Below are 17,666 nucleotides of genomic sequence, written 5' to 3'. Positions count from 1 at the left end.
TTATGAAGTGATAAGGGCTGAATCTCTTGGATTAATTGAACAATTTGGTATTGAGAAAATATGTCATTCAAATATTTTCAGAAAAGAATAATTACAAAACTGAACACACATACCGTGTACTTTAAATGGGCTATTTACAATAAATTTACTTGTTAATAAAAAACTTAATATTGTAGTAGGGCAGCACGGTGGCCTAGCACAGTTGCCTCACAGCAAGAAGTGCCCGGGTTTGCAACCCAGCAGGGACGTTTCTGTGTGGAGTTTGCATGTTCTCCCCATGCTGTGTGGGTTTATTGCGGGTACTCCGGTTTCCTCCCACAGTCCAAAAACATGTATGTCAGGTTGATTGGTAAATGTGAATGTGTGAGGTTGTTTGTCTCTATGTGGCCCTGTGATGGACTGGTGACCTGTCCAGGGTGTACCCCTGCCTTTCACCCAAAGAGAGCTGGGATAGGCTCCAGCAGATCCCTGTGACCCTGGTTAGGAATAAGCGGATATAGATAATGGATGGATGGATAGATGGATATTGTAATATTGGGCTGTACACAGACTTCAACAGACGAACACACATTGTAATTACCACTGTTTTAAAGACACAAGCACACAGATTACAGGATAAGGCAGGCTCTCCTCATGCACCTCCTGTTACCGTGGAGACAAATCTTGGTCTGTGTGTTCGTAAAGCTGCGCGGTGTGGAATTTCACCAGAGGTTTGTTGTCTGTGTGAAGAGGTTTTCAAGCTTTCAATCAGCAGTGGCTTTTTGTAATACAGCCAGTCTTATTTCTCTTTCCCGCAATGTGTCTCTGGCTATCTCTGGCTTACATTTCAGGTAATATTTGCTTTAAGGCGTCTTTATTAAATTGTGCTGTACATTTAGAGAGAAACATTCCTGAAACAGAAAGTTTTTTTGGCCAAAAATATCATTTAGTCAAACTAAATGCTGGCAGGTGCTGCTGCTGCTGCCTTCTTTCTTAGGCTGTGTATTCTGGAGAGCTGGATTCATGCCTGCTAACTTTTCCTCCACAATAGAAACAGTCACGACTCTTGTCATGCTTGCAAGCCTTGCTCTCAGAAAGAAATATTCACAATCATTTTTATGCACCACAGTGTCAGCAGGGAGGAGGCATAGCTCTGTGGTTCTGAATGTACAAGTAGCATCATTTAATTTGTCCAGAATGTTTTGTACATGGAAATTGTTCCTTGAATTCAACTTAACACGGGAGCAATGGACAGCTTTTCTGCACTGCATGAAGGGCACAACTGGGACATGACATGATATAAAGCCTCAGTGTAACCCTTAAGTAACCGAACACCCATTTTAGCCTGAAGACACTTCAATTATGTCTTCACAAATGCACTGAAAATCAATCATTTTGGACAAAGCAAGGCTTCTTTTTCCATCCACTTTAAATCATAATCAGTTTGATAATTGTCTCTAATATATAAAAATGTAACTAACTTTTAACAAGATACATTCTCATTCTGATACACTCCTATAGGTTGTATCAGAATGAGAATCTAACCTGCCCACTAAAGTCACTTAATCAGTTTCATTTATAAAGGTGAGATGTTTGTGCAGGGCATCAAAGTGTATCATTTTATTGTTTCAGAGTTAGCAGATTTTATTAATAATTAATAAAAATAATACCTGTGCTAGGTTTATTACTGCCTAACCAGACCTTTATTTGAAATTTTCTGTCTGTCTTCTTTGTTCATTTTCCTGTTTAAATTCATTACAAGAGGTGTGCAGGTGTAACAGGCTTTTTTGTTTTGGAGTGTTTATTCTGAGAGCTCTGTATGCTACTCAGAGAAGGATCCTGAGCAGTTTAGGTGAGGCCATGTAGAGCCTGTAGCAGCGCTGAAAACAACATTGAATACATGAATTTGTCTCTCTGGAAAGATATTCTGTCTTTTATGGCTGTATGAGACCTGCAGGATGGGGGAAGTGTGTGTGATTGTTGTGTTTAAATGTTAAGCATGCCTGTGAGGGCCGTTAGTATTGCAGATATTGTTATTGTTGGAAGCAAAAAAGAGAGGAAGACTGAGAAAGAAATGGACGTGAATAGTATGTAGAGTTTTAAAGGCCACATTTCGTCCTCTCTTTGGTAATGATATCTTTTATGAATGAAAATTCATCAGACACACATATTGTCTTCAGCTATCAGCATGAATGTTTTCCTGACCATTGCCACCTTTTCTGTGCAGTCCAGTTCTGTACAAAGCACATGCTGCTGAACCCACTGTGACCTCTGGAAGTAATTGGCTGTCCAGCGTGCCCCTTCCACCGCTTCCACCCCTTCCTGTTTTCTTCCCTGAGCCCTGGATATGACCTAATGACAAACCCAAAGTCACAGTGGTGCTATCTTAATGCCCTTTCTGTGGGGCCATAGTTAGAAAAAGGCCCCTTGAAGTCCATAGTTCTAGAAACCATTCTCACTCAGTCGTTCCTACAACAGTCTCTAAAACTGATTGGTCTGAAAGCCCCTAAAGTCACATTTCAGTGTCATGGTCAGTTTTTGCAAGTGGGTTTGTTTGTGTATGGTGCTTGTCCATCTGTGGTCAGGGTTGGCTTCTTCAGCATGGGTAGCGGATCTTCATTCAGTTTCTGTCTTCTTTTCTTGGCTGGTGCAGCTGGTTCCACTCACAGAGGTCTAATGAGAACTGTCAAAGTGAATTAGGAGAATCTCTTTGAAAGTCCTCAGTCAGCCATTTTGCTGGCTGACAGGTTGAAATCTTTCCTCTCGTATTTCTAGCTCTGAATTGATTCCTGTTTTGGGTAGAAATAGGGAAGAGCCTTCTTGTAGTATAATTTAAATAAACAATCATGTCTCAAAGTTTTTGCTAACCAGCTTATGAAGGGCAAAAACAGACTGTTAAAAGCTTTGAATAACACTGTCGGTGTTAATAAATTTTAAACAAATTTCTACCGTTTACCTGGTATTTTTAAATAATGATGTTGCCATACCAGGCAGGGATGCCAGGATGCAACACTGGCATTGATTAGCTTAGAGTTTTTGTACCAGTACTTCATATTAAAATAGTTTTTCAGTTGATTTTCCAGAGAATGGGCTCTAGCTTTGGCATTGTTCTTGGCCTTTACTCACTGATCCCAAAAGTTAACAATAGAGTTTAGGCATTTTATTGCCAGTGTTGAGAGAGCATTTTAATGGAACTGCTCTGTTAACTTCTAAACAATGACTCTGACGATAGAACCCCCCGAAATAGAACACATCTCACACACTGCCCATTAGACTGGACACAGATAACAAGGCCGTAGTTCTGAAATGGGGTTGCATCATTTACTTCACGAGAAAATCTACAGGAAAACATATTCACACAGCAAAACTAAAAACAGTGTATCACACCTGATAGTAGTAACACTATGCTGCAAGCAGGAGCTAATGCACAACTCTTGCCTTTGTTTCTTTCATATTCATTTTGTGTGATTTTTATGTGTGTTATTTATTGGAATAATAATAAGAGGCTGAGACATTTGCTAGCACATTTTCCAGAAGTATTTTGTTCGCCTTTTACCCTGTTGATTTGACTGGTATTGTCTAATTTTGGGCAGCATGATGGATGAGTGGTTAGCACTGTTATCTCACATCAAGACGATTCCTGGTTCGAAACCCGGCAGGGGCCTTTCTGTGTGGAGTTTCCATGTTCATCCTATGCTTGCCTGGGTTTGCTCTGGTTACTCTGGTTTCCTCCCACAATCCAATGTTAGTTGATTGGTGACTCTAAATTGTCGATAGGAGTGTGTGAGGATGTTTGTCTTTGTGTAGCCCTGTGCTGGACTGGTGACCTGTCCAGGGTGTCTTTCACCCAAAGAGAGCTGGGATAGGATAATGAATGAATGCCTAATTTTGGTCCTCTAAGAAGTAAGTGACATAATTACCCAGATTTTTAACAGAGGATAAGAGAAAATATTGACAGAAGAGTAGACTTCATAGAAATGGAGGGAAACAGAAAATGTGGTGAGCAGGGGAGAGAACTGTCAGATGCAAGTCACTTAGGATGGTAGCCAGCAATTAGAAGTAAAATATGGTACCCAACTCCATTTACTTGGGTTACAGGAAGCATCACATAGCAAAAATCAAAATAAATGTATAAGTGCTTGGATGCACCTTTAACTGAGTGACCCGTAAACAAGGCCTCCAAGACCATGGCAGCCTGCCAGAAAAAAACATTATTACTCCTTTCCAGCTGGGAGTGAGTCACTACCCCGAGTATACAATAGGAATTCAAATGTTTTAAGGTCTTTTTCACAAGTCAAGACTGAACAGAAAGGGGAACCCTGGTAAGCTGAACCTAAAGGTAAAGCTCTCTGTGGTTTTAAGTTTAGGTAAATGATGGGGGGTCACAGATATCGGAGTCCAGATTGGTTTCTCTAACAGGGTTAAGAATGGAGTGTGGAAGCAGTGCCTCCTGGACGCTTCTCTGTGGAAGTATTCTGGGCACACAAAGCTGGAGGGAGACTGTGGCCAACTAAGAGCACACTGGAGGAATTACATATTCCATCAGGCCTGAGAACGCTTCAGCATCCTTTGGAAAGAACTTTAACAAGGGAGAAGATGTAATGCATTGATTACAGACTAGAATCACTTCTAACATCCATTTTTAACATTCTACTGCTGCATCTATTGGCATCACATAGGTCTGCTTGAATTGAACTGTAAATTCTGAAATACAGTGTCCAAGGGAAGATCAACACAACTAAATCAGACACAAACTAGCTGATAAAAAGAGGATAAAATAATAACTTGATCTACTCGTGGATTACATGAACCAGAAAAAAAAACAAAAATGAACTAACAGGAATGAATACATTAAAAGAGAAAACAGCACCTCTAAGTGCTGGAAAGTCTAGGGAAAGTGGTACAGGTTTGCCTTCATAATGAATAAGGGTTTAGTAAGATCAATAATATTGACTTCTACCAAGATCTGAATGTCTGACTTTTGTTTTATATTATGATTTCATTGATGTTCTTTCAAAGGAGACCCGAGGACAAGAAAACTCATGATAGGAGAAAAATACGTTTTGATTCAGACTTATCTCCCTGGGGGGGGGTTCGGGTGTTTTAACAATGCCTGCGCTGGTCGGTCAATTCTGACCTGTCCAGATTGTGTATTTGGGTCATATTTTTACAGTTGTTCTCTTGTAATTTAAATCTTTACCAAACTTTACCTTTTTTAAAATCAGGTTTGTGAAATTTTACTTTTCTGTGTAAATGGAGGAAGCCAAAAATGCTTTTGCTGACCTGATTGCTAAAAAAGGGCAATGAGCAAAGCAAAATACTGTAAAAGCTCATCAAATGTGTTGCTGTATTGTCAGGTTATAGTTAGACACTACTGTTGGCTTTAAAACCCGTTTGTGCTATGTGTATTTTCAATGAATATCATTCCATTCTACTTGCAATTTATGTCTGTGGCAGTCCCTTTCCTCAATGTATTGCTGGATAAATACATAAAAACGATTTTAAAACCAGTTGGTCTAGCTAAGTGATTTTCATATTAATTCATCTGTCAGTCTTAGTACCCAGTTATTTTCCCTACAGTTAATGAGTGTGCTGTGGTTTGTTCGTGATGATAAAACTCAGACCTTCAGCAGTCTGCTGTTCTAACTCAGTGTGTGCATTACTGTCAGTATTATTACCACAGGTCCATTGCCAGTCTATGATGCTATCCCACTGTTTATGTTTGTAGATGTTGAAAATGTTTATGGAGGTATCAGTGACAGACAACATCAGCAGCCAGCAGGCCTTTGTGTTCCTCTGTAATATTCAAACCATTATGAGTGGAGATTGCTTCTGTGGCTCAGTCTTTTCAGAGTCTGTTCATTGTGAGGCAGCAATATCACTATGGGTCACTTCCAGTCAAGGATGATCTCAATAGCTGTTGATGGTCTCGCTGATGGGAGAACAAGCCTCTGATTGGAGTGACACTTCACACACTCACTCTTATTACTGTTAATGAGCCAATCCACTGGATCCAGCAATGGGCCGCCGACCCCGCCAATTAGAGGCCTGTTTGTTCAAATAAACAGCCATGGTGGGATAACATGGAAAGAGTGAAGGCAGAGGCTGTGGGCATTATGAAATATGAATGGCTATTTAGAAATAGCAATTAACTGTAATTTGATAATATTATAACCTTAATTGCTTCTCTGTTGCACAGATGATTGTTAATATTTAAAACCAATTGGTCATGGCTGTTGAACTTGTATCTGTGTATGTATTGGCAGAGTCTCAATGGCACATATTACCATTCATAATGAATGAATGAATGTGCTTTTCAGCTTTTTGACATGGTTACATTTGAAGCATTTTCATTTGCTTTACTGAAAAATTCTACACCAGGTTTATTGCTGTGAATGTGCTCACATCTATCTTTGTCTCCCCCTGCACCCCCAACCCCAACCACACACCCACCTCTTTGCAGAGACAGGAGAGCAGGGAAGTCTGTGTAGGGATCTTGTTTCTGGTGTTTCCCTTCATTCCTGCAAGTAACCTTTTCTTCAGAGTTGGATTCGTCGTGGCTGAGAGGGTTCTCTATATGCCGAGGTGAGTGTGTGTGTGTGTGTGTATATGTGTGTGTTTGTGTGTGTGGGTGGGTGGCCACAGTACATGCATATATTCACCCTCAGCATATGTTTACTGTTTCTAGTTCAATTCATTTATAAAGAATAGAGCTTTACTGTTTTTCTTTTTATCAAGACCCTAACCATAACATTGATTTATTTCATATTTGATTGCCTTAATTCACCCCCCAAACTCAAAACCAAATTTCAAAATGAGAATAAGTAATGTCTTAAAAGGTTCCAATAAAATTATGAAAAGATGGTGCCAGAGCTGTGGTTTTTCTGTGCAGTGAGGTGTTGTTTGCAGAATTTTGGGCATGTACTGTACATTCAGTTTTAATAAACCCCCAAAGTACTTTACAGAAAGAGGTTTTGTGGGGTTCTATTTGCTGAAAAATGAACGTTTGTGCAACATGTTATCTTACCTTGTCTGGCCACAGACAAGCTGCATCCCACTGCCTCTCCAATCTCTCTCCTGCATGTCTTTTATTTGACAGCAGAACAGCAGAAATTTTGACTCCTCATTACACTCCTCATGCTGGTAGAGTACTGTAATATTTAGACAGTCTCCGCAGGATCATCTCCTCAGCGCAGCACACATACTGTATGAACGTCATAGAACTGTTCAAATGGTTTTATTTGGAGCAATAATGAAAAATCACACACTCAAGCAACCAAGTTCTTTCACTCTCGCTGCTCAGTATTACAGTCCTCTTGCCAGCAGCTCTCCTGCTCTGGTTGTCAGTCCCACTCTTCCCTGTCATCCAACCTGTCTGCTAAAAGCTTGCGCAGTGACAGGAGGCGAGGAGCAGATTAAAACTAAGTACAAAGAAACTGATTGCCAAATTAGTCTCAGCTGCACCACTTGTTTACCCGCTCTCTCAGTCAGGCATGCGCACACACACACCTGATGCAGCAGCGCTACCACTCCCATTCCAGACAGCTCCACCTCCACAGACACACGCTCTTGAAAAGATACTAGGAAATCCAGGAAATCTGATTGTTCAAACCACCTCTGGGGGTGGAGCCTGTTTGAGACAAGATGTCTTAGTCACTAAATATATTCAGGTTTTTAGTCATAGACTTGGTCAGGTTGACAGCCACCTCACTTGAGCTCTGGAGTACTCTTCAGCTATGCTTTGGTGTGTGTGTGTGTCATTACTGAGTCCTAGCACAATCTTACGTGGTAGTATTACTTTCAGCTGCACCTCAATCTTGGGTCAAGTGACACTCCACTCTCATTGGAGGGTCTGTTTATTTTCTGCTCTCAATCGCTCTGTGTCCTCTTTTTCTCTGTCAGTCTGTCACTCATTCCTTCTATGCTCAACTCCTGCTGTTCTTTCAGTCTCTCCAAGTCTCAGTCTCTTGCTGTTAGATGGATATGTTTTCCCATCTCTTCAATTCTCCCTTCCCTTTCATTCCTCATTCTCATTCTTTCCCCATCTTCCTTCAACCTGAACAGTTTTGTCTCTGAGCTCCGTCTTTTTCCATAAATGATTTTGCAGTATGTGAAATGTGAAAATGTTCCAGATGAATCAAGAAATCCTCAGGGGATGTGGGTGACCTTGATTACGCCTAAAGGGACCACGGGGTCCACACACTCTTAAACACACCCACAGTGAATCCTCTCTTTGTGCAAGCAGCTTTAGCTGGAAGCAGATGCCTTAAGGGGTTAGAGCTTAGGGAACTCTCCTGACTTGATCTACCTCAGCATTCACTTAACCTGCTGCATAGCTAATTACAATATGACTGTGAGCAGATGCTTCTGCTGCTTCCTGAACTCAGTTCAAACACTAGCTGTCCTTTTTTGATCCTTTTTCCTCTCAGAACACCAGAAACCTTATTTTCAGCATGGGATCATTGTTTGATTCCTGCTTATTGTAGGAGGTCTGGAGGCATAGATATATATAAATATTCACCATTCGCAGTTCCACATAATACATCAAAATTAATGAAAGTATAAGCACTACAGTATCCACCTGTTGCGTAGCAACCTTTAGTTGCTGGGTCCATTGTTTGGTCGATTTGTTCTGTTGCATTAGTGAAAAATGAATAAACTGGACCCATGGTGCAAACTAAAGGACTTTACTGAAAATTTAAATAAACAGAGGAAAATGGAAAGGAGCAGGAGACACAAGGAGTTAGAATGGGGAGACAGGAAACAGAGAAGGAGACGCCAGGACCAGGAGCAGGGTGAAAGGAGACGGAGATAGAGAGGAACATAGAACGCAGGAGCACGGGAGATAAGATGCCAGGACATGAGGGACTCTGGACTACAGAAGACACCAGAACTACGAATCGGCACAGAGCAAAGGAATAGAGCAGGTATACAGTGGTGTGAAAAAGTGTTGGCCCCCTTCCTGATTTCTTACTTTTTTGCATGTTTGTCACACTTTAATGTTCAAAGATCCAAAGAAATTCAAAAAAAAATGAGAAAGAAAGTAATTGAGATCTATCAGTCTGGAAAAGGTTATAAAGTCATTTCTAAAGCTTTGGGACTGCAGCGAACCAGAGTGAGAGCCATTATCTACAAATGGCAAAAACATGGAACAGTGGAGAACCTTCTCAGGAGTGGCCGGCCGACCAAAATTACCCCAAGAGTGCAGCGATGACTCATCCAAGAGGTCACAAAAGACCCCACAACATCCAAAGAACTGCAGGCCTCACTTGCCTCAGTTAAGGTCACTGTTCATGACTCCACCATAATAAAGAGACTGGGCAAAAATGGTCTGCATGGCAGAGTTCCAAGACAAAAAACCGCTGCTGAGCAAAAAGAACATAAAGGCTCGTCTCAGTTTTGCCAGAAAACATCTTGATGATCCCCAAGACTTTTGGGAAAATACTCTGTGGACTGACAAGACAAAAGTTGAACTTTTTGGAAGGTGTGTGTCCCATTACGTCTGGCGTAAAAGTAACGCCGCATTTCAGAAAAAGAACATCATATCAACAGTAATACATGGTGGTGGTAGTGTGATGGTCTGGGGCTGTTTTGCTGCTTCAGGACCTGGAAGACATGAATTCTTCTGTCTACCACAAAATCCTGAAGGAGAATGTCCGGCCATCTGTTCGTGACCTCAAGCTGAAGCGAACTTGGGTTCTGCAGCAGGACAATGATCCAAAACACACCACCAAGTCCACCTCTGAATGGCTGAAGAAAAACAAAATGAAGACTTTGGAGTGGCCTAGTCAAAGTCCTGACCTAAATCCGATTGAGATGCTGTGGCATGACCTTAAAAAGGCGGTTGATGCTCGAAAACCCTCCAGTGTGGCTGAATTACAACAATTCTGCAAAGATGAGTGGGCCAAAATTCCTCCACAGCTCTGTAACAGACTCATTGCATGGTTGCTGTTGCTGTTAAGGGTGGCCCAACCAGTTATTAGGTTTAGGGGGCAAACACTTTTTCACACAGGGCCATGTAGTTTTGGTTTTTGTTTTCCCTTAATAATAAAAACCTTCATTTAAAAACTGCATGATGTGTTTACTTGTGTTGTCTTTGACTAATATTTAAATTTGTTTGATGATCGGAAACATTAAAGTGTGACAAACATGCAAAAAAATAAGAAATCAGGAAGGGGGCCAACACTTTTTCACACCCCTGTATATACACACAGAAGGAGAGAGAGAAAAGGCAGAGCAGATGAAACTAATCAGGATTAAACATAAAGCTACCTGGGGATAGACCAGGTGCGAATTCAATTCAATTCAATTCAATTTTATTTGTATAGCGCCAAATCACAATACAAATCATCTCAAGGCACTTTACAAAAACTAAAACTAAAAACCCAACAATTCCCTTATGAGCAAGCAATTCAATTCAATTTTATTTGTATAGCGCCAAATCACAATACAAATCATCTCAAGGCACTTTACAAAAACTAAAACTAAAAACCCAACAATTCCCTTATGAGCAAGCACTTGGCGACAGTGGAGAGGAAAAAACTCCCTTTAACGGAAGAAAAAAACCTCCAGCAGAACCGGGCTCAGTTTGGGCGGCCATCTGCCTCGACCGGTTGGGGTGAGTGGATAGAGCAGAGAGAAAAGAACAGCAACAATAAACAACAAATAGACACTGCAAGTTGGTGGGGCCAGTAACTGCACATCAGCGATAAACAGCTCCAGGACCAGGGACACCTGCAGAAGGTACAGAGAGAGAGAGAGAGAGAGAGGGAGGGAGAGAGCACAAACTAGGGGAGAGAGAGAGCACAAGGTTAGTAACATTCAATGGTGGAATATACATGAGGTGGGAGAGAAGGGGGGGGGGGGGGGGGTAGGGTAGGGGAGCTCAGTGCACCAATGGTCCTCGGGCAGTCTAGGCCTATAGCAGCATAACTAACTAAGGGATGGTTCAGGGTTGCCTGAAGCCAGCCCTAACTATATGCTTTGTCAAAGAGGAAGGTTTTAAGTCTAGCCTTAAAAGTACAGAGAGTGTCTGCCTCCTGAACCCAGGCTGAGAGCTGGTTCCACAGGAGAGGAGCTTGATAGCTAAAGGCTCTGCCTCCCATTCTGCTTTTGAGAACTCTGGGAACCACAAGTAGGCCTGCACTCTGAGAGCGAAGTGGTCTATTGGGATAATATGGTACTATGAGGTCTTTAAGGTATGAAGGAGCTTGATTATGAAGGGATTTGTATGTGAGAAGAAGGATTTTAAATTCTATTCTATATTTTACAGGGAGCCAATGAAGAGAAGCCAATATAGGAGAAATATGATCTCTCTTGCTAGTTCCTGTCAGGACTCTGGCTGCGGCATTCTGGATTAATTGGAGGCTTTTTATTAAGATATTAGGACATCCAGATAGTAATGAGTTACAGTAATCTAGCCTTGAGGAAACAAACGCATGGACTAGTTTTTCTGCATCATTTTGAGACAGGATGTTCCTAATTTTGGAAATGTTGCGCAGGTGAAAGAATGCAGTTCTAGAAATTTGTTTTATGTGTGAGTTAAAGGACATGTCCTGGTCAAAAATAACTCCAAGGTTTTTTACAGTAGTGCTGGAGGCCAGGGCTATGCCATCTAGAGTAGCTATAATTTTAGAAAAGTTATTTCTGAGATTTTTAGGCCCAAATATAATGACTTCTGTTTTCTCCGAGTTTAAAAGTAAAAAGTTACTGGTCATCCAAGCCTTTATGTCAGTTAGACAGGCTTGAAGTCTGGTTAACTGGTTTGTGTTAACAGGTTTAATAGATAGATATAACTGAGTGTCATCCGCATAGCAGTGGTAATTAATAGAGTGCTTCCTAATGACATATCCTAAAGGAAGCATGTACAGGGTGAACAGAATCGGTCCTAGCACAGAACCTTGTGGAACTCCATAACTAACTTTTGTTCGTGTGGAAGGTTCATCATGGACATGAACAAACTGGAATCTGTCCGATAAATAGGATTGGAACCACTTTAACGCTTTTCCTCTGATACCAATCACATGCTCCAGTCTCTGTAATAAGATGTTGTGGTCAATGGTGTCGAATGCTGCACTAAGGTCTAGGAGGACAAGTATCGAAACAAGTCCATTATCTGAGGCTAAGAGAAGATCGTTGGTAACTTTCAACAGTGCTGTTTCTGTACTATGATGTGCTCTAAATCCTGATTGGAAATCTTCAAATAGTTCATTCCTGTGTAAGTGGTCTGATAGCTGCTTAGCAACAGCTTTTTCTAGGATTTTAGAAATAAATGGCAGGTTGGATATTGGTCTGTAATTAGCCAAGACACCTGGATCAAGACTAGGCTTTTTGAGTAAAGGTTTGATTACTGCAGTCTTAAAGGCCTGTGGTACGTAGCCTGATACTAGAGATAAATTTACCAAGTCCAATAAAGATGAGTTCATTAATGGCAGGGTGCCTTTAAGCAGTCTAGTCGGGATGGGGTCCAAGAGACACGTTGATGATTTCGATGAAGCAACTACTGATGTAAATTCAGAGAGATCTATAGGAGAGAAGCAGTCTAAACATAACTGAGGTCCTACAGATGATTCAAGAGCTACTGTAGTAAAAGATTCATTTATTGCAGGTATAGGAAGCATCTGCTGAATTTTATCTCTAATAGTTGTGATTTTATTTGTAAAGAAACTCATAAATTCATCACTGCTGAGAGCTAAGGGAACACTGGGCTCAACGGAGCTGTGACTTTTTGTCAGCCTGGCTACAGTGCTGAAAAGAAACCTGGGATTGTTCTTATTTTCCTCTATTAGTGATGAATAGTATGCAGTTCTGGCTTTACGGAGAGCTTTTTTATATGTTAATAGACTGTTTTTCCAGGCTAGAAAAATTTCCTCTAAGTTTGTGGAACGCCACTTCCTTTCCAGCCTTCGTGATGCCTGCTTTAAGGTACGAACATGTAAATTATACCATGGGGCTAGTCTTCTCTGAATCACTAACTTCTTTTTCAGAGGGGTTACAGAATCAAGCGTTTCACGCAGTGAGGTTACAGCGCTGTCAACAACATGATCAATTTGGTAGGGAGTAGGATTAAGGCAGCTGCCCTCCATTATGTTTATACTTGGCATAGATGCAAATAAAGATGGAATCATTTTCTTAAATTTATTAACAGCGTTGTCGGATAAACATCTGCTGTAGTGGAATTTTCTTCCAGACGCTGCATGATCCATCATTTTAAATTCGAAAGTTATTAAAGAATGATCTGACAAAACAGGATTTGGGGGGAAAATTATTAGATGTTCAATTTCGATGCCATAGGTCAGAACAAGATCAAGGGTGTGATTAAAACAGTGGGTGGGTTTATTAACGTTTTGAATGAAACCAATTGAATCTAATATAGAATTAAATGCAATGCTGAGGCTGTTATTTTCAACATCTACATGAATGTTAAAATCTCCCACTATAATGACTTTATCTGATCTAAGCACTAAATCAGACAGGAAGTCAGGGAATTCAGTTAAAAACTCTGAGTAAGGAACAGGTGGACGGTACAAAATGACAAGTAGAACTGGTTTTTGTGTTTTCCAGTTTGTATGTGAGAGACTAAGAGTGAGGCTCTCAAATGAGTTATAACTGTTCTGAGGATGAAAGTTTAATAATAAGTTTGACTGGAAGACTGCAGCTACTCCTCCACCTCGACCTGTGCTTCGAGGAACATGATAATTTTTATGACTGAGGGGGGTTGATTCATTCAGACTGACATATTCATCCTGCTGTAACCAGGTTTCAGTAAGATAAAGTAGGTCAATTTGGTGATCAGTTATCAAATCATTTACTAACAGAGATTTAGAAGAAAGGGACCTAATATTTAATAATCCACATTTGACAGTTCTGTTTTTCTGTTCAATAAGAGGAGTGGTCTTAATTTTTATTAAGTTTTTATGAATAACTCCTCTTCTGTTAACTTCTGATTTGTTTGATTTATATGTTCGAGGGGCAGACACAGTCTCTATGTGGTTTGAAGGGGGCGGCGGCTCTAAGGAAACTGCAGAGAAGCGTTTTAGACTGAGTCTCTGCATCCCGGTCCCCACCCTGGATTGTCAGGCTTTAGGTCGGCTAAGAAACTCGGCCAAATTCCTAGAGATGAGAGCTGCACCATTCAAAGTGGGATGGATGCCATCTCTCGCTATCAGACCGGGTTTTCCCCAGAAAGTGGCCCAATTGTCTATGAAGCCCACATCGTTTGCTGGACACCACCTAGACAGCCAGCGACGGAACGACGACATGCGGCTAAACATGTCATCGCTGGTCAGATTGGGGAGGGGTCCAGAGAAAACTACGGAGTCCGACATTAATTTAGCAAAGTTACACACCGACTCAACATTAATTTTAGTGACCTCCGATTGGCGTAATCGGGTGTCATTGCTGCCGACGTGAATAACAATTTTCCCATATTTCCGATTAGCCTTAGCCAGCAGCTTCAGATTTGACTCGATGTCGCCCGCTCTGGCCCCAGGAATACATTTGACTATGGTCGCTGGTGTCTCTATTTTCACGTTCCTGACTATGGAATCGCCAATTATCAGAGTCGGTTTCTCAGCGGGTGTGTCGCTGAGCGGGGAAAATCTATTAGAAACGTGAACAGGCAGGTGATGAGCCGTGGGCTTCTGCTTAGGAGTATGTTTCCTTCGGACCGTCACCCAGGCTAATTCTCCGGGCTGCTCCGGAGCTGCCCTTGGACCGCTAACAGACCCTGAGCTCGGTGGCTCCACACCAGCTAACGGGGCTAGGCTAGCTGGCTTTTGTTCGAAGGTGCGGAGCCGCGCTTCCAAATCAGTGATCCTCGCCTCCAAGGCTAACAGAACCTTACACTTAATACAGGTATCATTATCGCTAAAGGAGGCAGAGGAATAACTAAACATGTGGCACACTGAGCAAGAAAGAGAGAGAGAGGGAGAGGCCATGTTAGCAAGCTAACTAGCTAGCTAAGCTAACCGGTAGGCCAACGAGCGCTAAGTCAGGAAATAGCAACAAACACCGGTCAAAACAGAAAGGTACCCGACCAGCACCGGAATGCAGCAGCCAGTGAACCGTTCAAAGTCTAGCCGGTTCCCAGGTGTGCCAAACCACAACTAGTCTGCCGCCAGTCTGCAGACGAACCACACAACACACACAACAAGACACGCCTGCAAGACAAAAGTGATTCGCTTACCCGAAGTAGACAGAAATACAAAATAAAGGTCCAGGGGAGGAAGTCCCCTTGGGAGAACAGGAATTCGGGGTGGTTCTGGAAAACAGCCCCTCGGGAGAACAGGGATCCGGGGCCGCTCTGGAAGACAGCCTCTCAGGTGAACTGGAGTCCGGGACGGTTCCAGAAGCTCGCCCCTCGGGAGAGCTAGAGAAACAGTGGCGTCAACAGACCCGGCCGACTCACCGGGGCGAAGATTGGGGACAGGAGCTGGGACCTCAGCAGGAACGCCTCTATCGGCACACTGGGGCCCAGGAAGTATGGATGGAATCTGGTGCTTAGGAAGAGCCTCAGCATGGACGTAGTCATCAGCACACTGAGCCCCAGAGAGCAGGAGAGGAACCTCAGCAGGGACGTGACCATCGGCGCACTGAGGTCCTGGGAGCTGGAGAGGAGCCTCAGTGGGGATACCATTGTTGGCACACTGAGGTCTGGAGAAGAGCCTCAGCTGGGACGCTATCGTCGGCACACTGAGGCCCTGGGAGCTGGAGCAGAGCATCAGCAGGAACACGGCCATCGGCAAACTGAGGTCGTAGAACCTGGGACTTGGGCAGGAGCGCTCAAGACTCGGGCAGGGAGGCTGGAGATTCGGGCAGGGAGGTCAGAGATACGGGCTGAGGCTCTGGAAACTCGGGCTGAGGGTCTGGAGACTCTAGTTGGAGACTGGCGGGCTAGCTGGGGGTGAGGAAAGCCTTTTCTGGACATGGCGTCGTCGTCAATGATGAGACGCCAGAACCAAGTTTGGTAGGTGTGCCAGATCTGGGCAGGACAGCACTGGGCTCCGGCTGAGAGCACTGGACGGGCTGTAGAGCACTGGACTTCGGCTTTAGAGCACTGGGCTCTGACAGGGCAGCACTGGGCTCTGACAGGGCAGCACTGGGCTGCAACTGGGCAGCACTTAGCCCTTTCTGGCGGTGGCACTGCTGGCATCGAGGCTGCGGTGCTGGAGGCTCAGGCTGAGGGACTGGCTCTGACAGGCTGGCTGGAGATAAAGATGACCCCTTCTGATGCCGTCAGCACCGGCGGGCTGCAGGAGCGCAGCTAGCAGGAGCACAGGCATTGTCCCAGGGGGCAAGAGACAGAAGGGACAGTGCCTTAAGCTCTTGCCAGATGGCGCTCTTCCAGTGTTCGAGGGGAGATTCTGAACCTGGCAGGGGGGACTGGAGAGCCGGGGCGGAGACTTGAGAGCCGGCAGCAGGGGACCTGGGGACCGGCAGCGAAGACTGGAGAGTTGGTGACAGAGATTGAAAGGCTGTAAGGGGCAAGCACAACCCCTTGGCTGACTGGAGGGGGATCCAGAGGCCCTGACACTCCACCAGTAAAGAGCAGACAGTTGTGGTGACTGCCAGCATCTGGTCTGCCCTCTGCCTGGTCACGTAATGGGGGGGATGTCTGAATAATTGCTCCAGCTGTGAGCCTACACCTCCTGGTACTCAAGCGACTCAAACTATACTTTCTAAGTTGCTCAAGGGACCGAAGGTAAGCAGGTATATATACACACAGAAGGATAGAGAGAGAAAAGGCTGAACAGGGACAGGAGAAACTAATCAGGAATGATTTAACATAAAGCTAGCTAGGGATAGACCAGGCGAGAAGGAAACAGAAATACAAAATAAAGGTACAGGGAGGAAGTCCGAATTTGGACTGTAACAGCACCTTGTATTTTCTTTTTAATGATGTGTAACATGACCCTCACATGTATATTCCACCATTGAATGTCACTAACTTTGTGCTCTGTCTCTCCCCTAGTTTGTGCTCTCTCCCTCTCTCTCTGGCATCTCTCTCTGTACCTTCTGCAGGTGTCCCTGGTCCTGGAGCTGTTTATCGCTGATGTGCAGTTACTGGCCCCACCAACTTGCAGTGTCTATTTGTTGTTTATTGTTGCTGTTCTTTTCTCTCTGCTCTATCCACTCACCCCAACCGGTCGAGGCAGATGGCCGCCCAGACTGAGCCTGGTTCTGTTGGAGGTTTTTTCTGTTAAAGGGAGTTTTTCCTCTCCACTGTCACCAAGTGCTTGCTCATAAGGGATTTGTTGGGTTTTTTTGTTTTTTGTAAAGTGCCTTGATTGTATTGTGATTTGGTGCTATACAAATAAAACTGAATTGAAACAAAATCCTACCAAACATCACTGCAACATCATCAGTTCACATGGTTTGTTGCTTGTCATTCCCCACTTCTCTTTGCCCTTATTTGTTGTCCTCTCTGCTTTGTCAGCTGTCCAGTAAATGCATATCTGAGTGTTTATGCCTGTTTGGCTTGTAGAGCTAGTGAATGCATTCTGATAGTGAATGTCCTCACAAAAATAGCTATGCAAATGTGTATGTAGCGTCGTAATGTGCATCAGAGACTGCTGTCAGTCTGTACTTTGTGTGTGCTATTGTTTCTCTGACTCAATGCTTCTCCTTCCACCTCATCTTTTCTGCTATGAAGGCCAGTTGAACAAAGCTCCATTTTTCTGAGAATT

The 17,666-nt window shown here is 43.2% G+C and overlaps 1 protein-coding gene across 2 annotated transcripts in view; it reads left to right on the top strand.

Annotated features, from left to right (window-relative positions):
* Positions 1-17,666, top strand: part of tmtc1 (transmembrane O-mannosyltransferase targeting cadherins 1) — a 103,241-nt gene that overhangs the window by 56,685 nt on the left and 28,890 nt on the right. For both annotated transcript variants that reach the window (XM_026327408.1, XM_026327409.1), the window contains exon 8: positions 6,443-6,564. In XM_026327408.1, coding sequence (XP_026183193.1) covers positions 6,443-6,564 — 122 coding nt within the window. The remainder of the gene's footprint in view (positions 1-6,442; positions 6,565-17,666) is intronic.

This window comes from Mastacembelus armatus, chromosome 23, assembly GCF_900324485.2.
Source record: "Mastacembelus armatus chromosome 23, fMasArm1.2, whole genome shotgun sequence".
Classification (NCBI taxonomy): domain Eukaryota; kingdom Metazoa; phylum Chordata; class Actinopteri; order Synbranchiformes; family Mastacembelidae; genus Mastacembelus; species Mastacembelus armatus.
The sequence above is the reverse complement of the archived record's forward strand: the minus strand, read 5'-3'. Positions and strand labels throughout refer to the sequence as shown.